This window comes from Populus trichocarpa, chromosome 11, assembly GCF_000002775.5.
Source record: "Populus trichocarpa isolate Nisqually-1 chromosome 11, P.trichocarpa_v4.1, whole genome shotgun sequence".
Taxonomy (NCBI): Eukaryota; Viridiplantae; Streptophyta; class Magnoliopsida; order Malpighiales; family Salicaceae; genus Populus; species Populus trichocarpa.
Window position 1 is genome coordinate 11,936,699 of NC_037295.2, and position 9,895 is coordinate 11,946,593.

The window sequence follows — 9,895 nt, forward strand, 5'->3', positions numbered from 1 at the left end:
ATGGGCCTCCCTCTAGCCCAGACGCATGAGTTTTATTGTAATAATTTTTTATTATTTTTTTTAATTCTATAATTTAGCATGAGATTTTTATTAAATCTTATTATTTAATATTTAGTTGATGGTAAATTAATTTGTATATTTTTTTATCATATAATAAAATAAAAAAATTAATTTGAGTGGTATTCAAATTCGAGTTATAAATTTAATGAGTTAACTTGATTTATTTTTTGTTTTTTTATTTTTCTTTAACAAAAATATAATATAATTTAATTTAAAACTCGAATGAAGTAAAACATCATATTAAAGTTTAAGATAATGCTTACAATTTTTCAACTTTTTCAAAACAATTTTTGTTTCAAGGCATAGCAAGAGAGAAGGAAATAACCTAATATATCCTGGACGTGTGGTGCAAGTTAATTATAATTAGCCCCTAAAGTTTAGCAAAACTAATTTAACTAGTCCCCATAGTTTTAACAACTATAATATTTGATCCCCATGTTTTTTAAACCATTTATTACTTAATCAATTTTTCCAATTTATTTTTTCCTTGAAAAATAGAAAAAGCCAGTATCTCCCCTATTTCCATTATCATTCAAGCTTTACTCTTCAATTTATAAATACACCTAACATAGTAAGAATCAACTTTTACAATTTTTTTTTATATAAAAAAAAACTCATAATAATTAATTCCAATTATTTGAACTTCATATCAAACATCAACTAACAATCTCTTCTTATTAGCGTATTCAAGTATCCGATTTCAATAAAGATTGAAGACAAAATTGTATAATGATGCTCTACATGGACTCCATCACACGCAAGAAGATCACAACGTGAAGAACACCAATAACCCCTTGAGTTCATCACACGTTAAAAGTTGTTCTCATCAGCCGTCCCAGCATCTTTGTTCTATGCCGTCTGCAAATACAAGTTGTTTAAGCTACATATATAAAACCAGGTGCTGGAGACATCCTTTGAAGGGCAGACTTTTTCATCAACAAGCAAATCAAACTAATGCAGTAAAGGATGGCAGGAGGCCTCTAACAAGCCTGATTTTGGTTTTATATTCTTCAACCCTTCCCGTTTGAATCATTTTAACATAGGATGCAGAGAGAGATGAAACAGGAAAACCAACAAGATTTACCTCAATTTGAAACACTCTACATTTATATTGTTAGCACCCAAATGTTGAAGGCTGAAGTAAACAATTCTTGCTGCAATTGAATGGTTTAAACAGCATGAAGAAGAAGAAGAAGAAGAAAGGGCAAATTCACCCTAGAATTAGATTAGACGAACATACAACATTGACTTCTCGCTATAATAAGAGGACAAAAATGTGAAAAAACTGTAACGAGGGAGAAAAAAGAACAAGGGTTGGTCTCTCTGTCTCTCTCTCTGTGTTTGTTTTCTTTCTTCTTTTTTTTGGTAGATTGATTTGGATAACCAATTATCACTTACCACGATCAGAATCTGAACTGGGGGTCAACGTCCATTGCCCAAGTAAACTTCGCTAGGAGAGACTTGTTGAATATCTGTAACAAAGGCATATGGTAAGAAACAACTTCACTTCAACAGTCACTGCTGCGGTACCAAATTGAGGGCACTAAGAGGCATAACTGTTGATTAAACTATTACATTAAAAAAGTAATTAGCTCAATTTATCCTCGTATTTTGTCTAGTCTCCAATCTGTACTAAATTGTGGGCCACTCTCCATTTCTATCCTTATGTCAGGTATTTTCATCTAAACTAAAAAAAAAACACCATACCATCAAGCAAGACTCAAATCTAACCTAATTTATTTAAAAGGAAATTCACAATATGACAATTTGGTGTACCTTTTCAAATTATTATTTTAATAAATTAGATAGGGTTGAGTTCTCAAATGAGGGTATTTGCATCAGTTTGCATAAAAATATCCATTAGAATGGCCGCCTAAAATAAAATGCTAGATAGAAAGCAATTAGACTTGTAAGGATACCTCAGAGTCTGACTTAAAAAATAAGTATAAGTTGAGCTAATTCCTCAAAAATAATTTTAGAAGCAGTTCACCTTCTCAATAGGAACTTCATGCCGCTTGCACCATGCAACTGTAATCCTAGGATCAAGGTAATTAATTTTGGACGTGCCCAATGCTACCGTTTTCAGATCCTCTTTGGTCTTCATGGACAGTTCCATTTTCTCAATCTTTTGATTGGTTGTTGCTATCTTCTTCTCTATGCTGTAAATCAATTCAGCAAATCAAAATGAACCATCAAAACATGCACATAACACTTGAGCAAAAGGGCACAAGATGTATTACGCTTCAGGAGTCAAGTTCCTCTTTTGCTTTCCATCTGCATCCTTCAATGGGGGCTTCCCCTTTTTGGCCCTGTCCAGATCAGTTTTGAACTCCTTCAGTGTGCCCTGCAAGCAGAATGATGAATCAGCTCAAAGCATGGACTTCACAAACACAAGCATCCAGGAATGGGCAAATTTTCCATATGCAAAGGGGCAACAATACGCTGAAGATAGCTGGCTTGTAATATACACAAAACAAGCAGCCAGAAATGGGCAAAGTTTCCAATATGCCAGGAAGTCCTCATGGCAGATTTTCCCCGAAGTTCTCAAAAATGAGGGCCCGAAATTCTTGTTGAGTTCTAAAATTAATTACCTTAAGTTCCTCAAGTTTCTCGGTCAATCTTGACATTTGTGCATCATGAGATTTTGAAATAGTACGTTGATGATTACAAATGATTGCAACCTGCAGAAGAACAAGAAGCCAATATTAGAGGTGCAAGAGCTGCAGCTAAATATTGCAACCAAACCAAATATTCAGTGAAATTTTCTTGCAACAAACTGGCTTCACCTGTTTGTTTGCTTGGTTATAAATGACAAATTTTTCAGCAACGTCACCATCTTCTGTCTCCTCATATAACTGTTATCAGACCAAACATAACCCCAGAGCATATAAATTCACATACTTCCAAGTGGCCCACAGGAAAAACTTCAATGTAGTAATTGACCCCAGTTTGCAACTTACCTTTTCATCCAATGTGATAGATGCATTGTATGTACGAAAAACTTTTGCTGTAAGGCCAGGCATGAGTTCTTTTAGGTGAGCATTTAGTTTACTTGTATCCAGAGAGTCAAAAAGATCATCAGTTGGCTTTTTTGCTGAAGAAGAAAAAATTGCTCATCAGCCCTCACATAAGATAATTACCTTTAGTAACATAATCTTAACAGCCATTTACTCACCAACTTGAAACTGTCTAATTGCCTTGTACACAGGAAGCTCAACCTCGACTGTGTTTTCATATCGAATTGAATCTTTACCAAGGAAGTCAAACTGAACAATCATGCAGAAGCAAGTGTTAATTCTAGTAATTCACTGTTATATGTATATAGCCAATCATATTTAGGTAACTCAAAGTATGTTGTTTCACTTGTACACTTCCAAAATTAGGCCCACTACTGCAGCTACCAAGTACAGAGACACTACACTTGAAAACTATGGTTAATAAACATAAAAGCCATCATACCTTCAACTTATTCGGAGGGATGCACTCAACATTTGCTACTTTTAATGTGCAGCAACCAACAGTATCAGCTTCATCATCATCCTGCAGGTTCCCAATTACAGAATGACGGAAATGTGATAACATTCTCACTTGAAGTGTATATAAGATCTATATAGCTAATTGCCACAGGAAATCCTCAATACTGCTAAAGAAACATGGTAACAAGCAAACACAAACCAGCATAACAAAATGTCTCAGAAACACTTGCTAAGTTCTAAAAGTAAAATAGAACACATACTGAATATACTATTCTGGCGATTAGGTCTATGAAAAACATCCAATGAGTTTCAATTATCCTAGGAAGAGGTATGAGTTTTGGTAACATTTCCTCAGAATCAAATTCAATTTTAAATTTCTAAAATCTGATCACATTTTCCATTATTGTGCTGTTCACAAAAATCCAAAAAATAGCTGTTTATTCAACTTCACCTTGGAAAACCTCTTAACAGAAATAAACCTAAATTGTTGTCCAAAGACAGGCATATAATTTATTCAAGATTGAGTTTCCACAGAGAAAGGGGAAGATAAGAAAGATTCAAGGCATTTTGAAAAGCAAAAGTGGCATGTAAATCTGAAGGATACGATTCTTGATAAACTGAGCAAGTGACATGAGCAAAATCAAACTAATTTAAGGCCTGAATCCATTCTTATCATTTGGCTTTCTACAAACCATATTGATACCCGAAGGCTCAGATTAACTGGTAAATTTAAAGCACCAGGTTCATTATGTGAGTAAAAGCCTTATTTGTCTTCAATAATTATATCCTCATCTGTGAAAGAAGACTCCAATCACAAGGCAATAAAACATTCTCCAAATAAAAAGGTGCTACATCCAATCTCAACTGCCAAGGGGTCAAGAAGCTTGTTTAGCCAGTTGTTATACCTTCTCATTACCCGCCCTAAGAGCTAGTTTATCAATAAGATAGGTTGCCACTGCTATTTGCCGCTTTGTAATATCTTTACTTGCAAAATCCTTTGTGTAAGCTGTTCTGATGTTGTGTATATAGTCCTGCACTCAAAATACAGAAGCTAAAGGTAAGCTCCTCAATCATATGGCAGGTTACAACAACCAGAAGCTCATAGATCAATACCTTCAACTTCCTTGCTTTTTCATATTTCTCCTTGTCACTTTGCCCCTTCAAGGAACTGCTGGCAGCCAAGAATACATATTTGAATTCCTTTGGATTGATTGGATCATTCCAGAATGCCAACCATGTAACAGTGTTATCATGCTTCACTTCTTTCCACCTGCCAAGCCAAAATTCTCACAATTTTCAGCTAATCCAAACAATACTTAGTTATCAACAGAAGCTAAAGTAGTGTCTCCCTTCTATTTCCCCGATTTGAAAGAGACTGTATGAACCCAAACCTTTCACCAGGAATAGGACATTTTGGGATTGGGGCATCCTTTCCAATATTTATAGTAATGTCACTGGGACGAATACGGCTTTTCAGCTTTCCCATCTGGTAAATACCAACAGTCAGTCAAAGGGAAAAAATGAGGTAGAGGAAATTTAGTCATTCGCCATCATGAACATCAAAATAAAATTTAGTCAAAGCTGAAAGCTCTATATCTCAGTTAACGGTTAGAAAGATGTCACTGGAACCTTTGGATGCTCTCCCCGTCCTCGAAATAGACCAGGTGGTTCAACTCTGAAATTCCCAACCTGAGATTGAGATAACCATCAGAATTGGCACAGTTAAAATGCAGGAGATGAGAAGTCCATTAAGAAAACAAAATGCACAGAGTTCAAATAATAAAATCAGCAATAAGGAACCCATTATTGATTAGAATGTATGCCATAGAAGCAGAAACCCGCATGTGCACAAGAGCACGCACGCTCTTTTGCATACAAATGTTCACTAGATATAGCATTTCCCTTATAATGCTAATAAGAACACTTGATCCACAGATACTTACCTTCTCTTTAACCCCATTAACAATCGCCCACATATACATCTCCTCTTGCTTCAATTTCTCTTCTCTCACAGCCTTCTTCTCCTACATGGACAGACAACACTGATAATCACAGAGAATGACAATATGTGAAACTTATTCTCAAAGAATATGGCGGAAGTACTGGGCTTCTACACTGAAAAGCTACCTTTGGTCACATGTGAAACTGAAATGATGATACATTAGAAAGGGGGATTACGTTTTTTTCTCAAGTCTAAAGAGGGATTACATACATGCAAAATTAATCTCTAAAGACACTAGAGATCAATAAGATGCAGGATGGCATATTTTAGTGCGGGTTATTTCCATGAAGCAATTGAAACTGCCACGGTTACTGCTTCATTACAGATAGAGGATGAAAAGATTCCATAAGGCTCTTCGGCAGAGAACAAAGGAATGGGTGTGCTTCTACAATTTTACACAACAATAGCAACACTCCAACAACATATATCAAGCATTTGAGTTGGCATTCAAGTTCAAAGGTATGTGCAATTGATGGTAATTGCTCACTTTCACAACATACTAATGCTTTGCATCTCAATCACACAGAAGGCCATACATCTACCAACTTACTTCAGTACTCATTTGTTTCTTCTTCTCCTTTTCTTTCTGATGCCATTCATATATTGGGTTGAAATCACAGGCCTCTAGCTTCTGTATTACATGATTCTTCCCAAGTAATGTACGCCAATCATTCCAAAAGTTTTGAAGGAATTGTGGTTTTTGAACATATTCTGTATCTTTCATCACCGCAAACATGGTTGCAACCTGTGGTTAAAAGATCAAAGTTTAAATGCAGCTAGCACCAAACATATAGGGAGAAATTTGAAACCTTCCAATGTACAGAAATTCAAACAGACTAGGAGCAAGCGATAGAAATTAACTTATGTACACAAATGACATAGTAAGGCACCATAAACTAATTGAAACACACCTCCTCCTGTTCAGGAGTCAAATCAACTGGTTTCCCCTTGTAAAGCATCTTAACCCCATGAGGCTTGTATGGAGGTGGGAAGATGACACCGTTGTGAACCAAGGTTTTCCATTTTTTCTGCCCATCACTGGAGCCAGGTTGTACTTTTGTTGACTTTGAATATTTTGAATTTTGCATTTGTTTCTTGTTATTCTTGGTCGTCTTCTTGGATGAAAAAGAAACAACTTTTGTTACATTTTGCTTCACAGACAATGATTTGTTAGATGAGGAGCTTGCTTTCTTCATTCTCTGGGAAATTGTAAGGTGGTCATCATCATCTGCCTTCAGCTCAGCCTTGACAGTAACTTGCTTCGTTGTAGACGCATCTGAAAGTTTTGGTTTTTTAGCAAAAGACTGGTTTGAAGGAACCTTATTATCCATAGGTCTCTTAGTTGGCACAGCAGAAGATTTTTGTTGCTTGTCCTTTGCAGTAGAACCATTTAGCTGAATTTTTGAAACCAACAATATCTTCTCACTAGAACTGATAGTCTTACAGCTTGATGACCCTGCATTTGACTTTGCTGCAAACCTCGAGGATAAAGGGACTTCATCATCATCTGAATGTTCATCCTTGACACGAGCAGGTACAGTAACCCCTTTGTTGGCATTGTTAGTGCTCCCCTTAAATCTAGAACTCAAGGGCTTATCATCCTCAGAATCATCATCATCCACAATCGGTTTGGTCTCCTCCTTAACGGCAATTGAAGAACTTGGCACTCTAGAATATGTCACTGGTGGCTTCATTGGGGATGCCTTGGCAGATGAAGCTGATGCTTTAGGGCTCCCTATAGGAGATTTCACAGGGGATGCATTGGAAGATGAAATGGGTGATTTGCCTTTGTGGGCATTCAAGCTTTGACCATTGGAATTCTGAGAAGATGAAGATGGTTTCTTTGCTTCAAGGTTTGGTTGATTTTGCTTAGAGGTTGAGTTACCACCTCTCTTGAAAACTATGGGCCCGTCGTCGTCGTCGTCGTCATTGAAATTATTGAGAATTGGCTTTGGAGGTGCCTGAACAACCATTAGAGTCCAACTAGGGTCTGTGCTGGCATGCATACCACATTAATATCGGGATAGAATTTCCAATTTTCATTCAAAAACCAAAAATGATATTGTCAATGCAATCCACAATAGCACATTGACTAGATTCCTAGATGCAGTACCATAAGCACAAAAATAAACAAAGATGGCCTATGCTTTAACATGCTGACTCGAAACTTAACTAAATCCACAACAAAAACAGTAGATTGAACCACCAATTCATTTTCTAAAAGGAGGCTAAGCTAATCCAAACCCAAATTTATACATCATAATAAAAAATCAGTGAGCTGGAGATTATTACTATTACTTCTAATTAAAAAGAACCCAAATTGAAACTGAAAAGAAATCTAATCTTTCAATATTAATCGAATTTAATAAATTAAAAACACCCAATTACCGACAGCAATAGTAATTCCCAGTGATTTCAACTAATCTTTCATTCCCCATTGAAATTGAACAGAAAAAAGATAGCTGTTTTATGCGTGTATAAGAAAAGGAAAGAGCGCCTACCTAAACAGGGAAGAATTAAACAGTTTTTAGTTTGTTCGTTTGTAACAGAAGCAGTGTGGCGGTGGAGCAGAGGGGAGCAGCTAACTATTGCAAAGTGTAGAGAGAGACCACATACAAAGCTTATTAAGGTGAAGGTGGATTGTAGTCTATTTTTCACTTTGCAGACCCCTTCCTTCTCCTGCTTTGTATTCTTTGTTTCTTCCTCTAAAACGGCTACGTTTTCGACGACTTCAGTCTTTTTCTTTTTTTCCCTGACTCAACAACCAGGCGGCGAGTTTTCTTTTCTTTTCACGGTTTTTAACCGGCTTGCCCGGGTGTTCCGGGCTAATCGAACCCGACTCTGCTTAACTAGCAGGCCCGGAAAACTCACAAGGGCGGGTTACCTGGTTAACCCACCGTGCTTAACCGGTCTAGTTAATCTACCTTGTTATCGATCTATCTTCTATAAACACTAGTAAAATGGACGTGGTAAGTTGTATGGTTTTGATACGTAGACTAGCCATGCGTACGGGACTTTTCAGAGCTAATCAATTGAAAGCAATCAAATTATATTATTTTCCAACCACTTAAATCATAAGCTTTAATCCCATATTAAAAATTAACAATATATCCTAGGTACCTCTCGCCATGTGCAATTGTAATGATGTCTCAAAAACCCCTAATGTTTATATAATATGTTATTTAGTTTGTGGGTACTCGTTAATTAAGATATTTAGATAAATAATTTTCTTCTTCTTAGCTTAAAAAACATCAAATTAATTTAAAGATCATCCGATGATAAAATTAGTATTTTTATAAAATAGATAATACATAACTTAAAAGAGCCTTGAATTACAAGAACAAATGATGTTTGCTCTTATTTCTCATGGTAATTAATACTCTGAAATATATGCATGCTCTTACCAAATAAAAATATTCTAAACTACTACCTAGTAGGTTCAAGGGGTATTTATACTTACTGAACCTTGTTGTTTTCAGAAAAAAAAAAAAAAAAAGGATTGAAAAGTCCATTACTTTCGGTGACACTGATGAGGGATAAATATCATTTACATATCATTAATAAGATGATAAGTCTGATGGGTTCCTTAAGAGATGTTTTGTACATCTATATAAGTGTAGGGAGAGCATTTCTTCATATATGAATAATTTATGTAATTGTTCTAGAAGTAGAATTATTTAGTCTTGGATATTCAAGACCTGAGATGTAACCCAAACATATCGGTCTGGCATATTGCGAAACCCACTTTGTTATAGACTTTTTCAAATCTTAAAAAGATATGCCAAAAATAATTACCTTATCAAATTGAAAAAATAAAATTTCAATAGAATAATAATTCTTTAAGAGAAAGAGAAAGTAAGAAAAAATTTTATACTGAAACTTTAAATTAAGATTTTTACCTATTGTTTTTCACTAGTTGTAAGCTTAAGTCATAATTTTAACACCAAGGTCATTAAAAAAAAAAGAATTCTAATTCGTTAAAAAAGGTAATTATTTAAAAAATTATGATGGTATATAAAAGTTAAATTATATAGCATTTACATCTGTATTATTTTTTAATAAACCTTTTACTAATAAAAAATTAAAATTATGTAATTCAATTTTGAAATGGATCAATACTAATTAAGAATTTAAATTGAAACAAGAATGCAAAATGTGTGTGCCTTTGATTTAATTCATTTCAATCAATGATAAATAGCGAACAAGCAAAGCATGAAATTCTTAACTTGGTTTAATAGGATATAAGGTAAAGGGGTAATGTATAGTGTTACAAAGATTGAGTTTCATGTTAAGTAAAAATCCTAGTCCTATACAAATTATCTATAGTAGATAAAGATTATATAATATGAATCTTAGA

The 9,895-nt window shown here is 35.0% G+C and overlaps 1 protein-coding gene across 5 annotated transcripts; it reads right to left on the minus strand.

The window, feature by feature from the left end:
- Positions 1–683: 683 nt before the first annotated feature.
- On the minus strand, positions 684–8,461 carry LOC7483644 (DNA topoisomerase 1 alpha). Of its 5 annotated transcripts, XR_002976804.2 has the most exons (18): positions 8,040–8,461; positions 6,450–7,528; positions 6,089–6,283; positions 5,480–5,560; positions 5,166–5,225; positions 4,928–5,022; positions 4,650–4,806; positions 4,442–4,567; positions 3,520–3,600; positions 3,236–3,326; positions 3,021–3,154; positions 2,847–2,915; positions 2,652–2,741; positions 2,301–2,404; positions 2,051–2,219; positions 1,459–1,532; positions 1,145–1,214; positions 684–918 (listed from the first exon to the last, which is right to left on the minus strand). XR_002976804.2 is itself a non-coding variant. In XM_024581321.2 (17 exons), exons 2-16 carry the CDS (start codon positions 7,509–7,511, stop codon positions 1,464–1,466), a joined length of 2,583 nt encoding a protein of 860 aa, XP_024437089.2. In that variant the 5' UTR covers positions 7,512–7,528; positions 8,040–8,461; the 3' UTR covers positions 684–918; positions 1,459–1,463. The 5 variants fall into 5 exon arrangements, 3 of the variants coding, with proteins under 3 accessions (XP_024437089.2, XP_052301332.1, XP_024437090.2); XR_008056803.1 differs by having other exon boundaries at positions 1,145–1,532; XM_024581321.2 differs by lacking the exon at positions 1,145–1,214.
- Between the last annotated feature and the right edge of the window lie 1,434 nt (positions 8,462–9,895).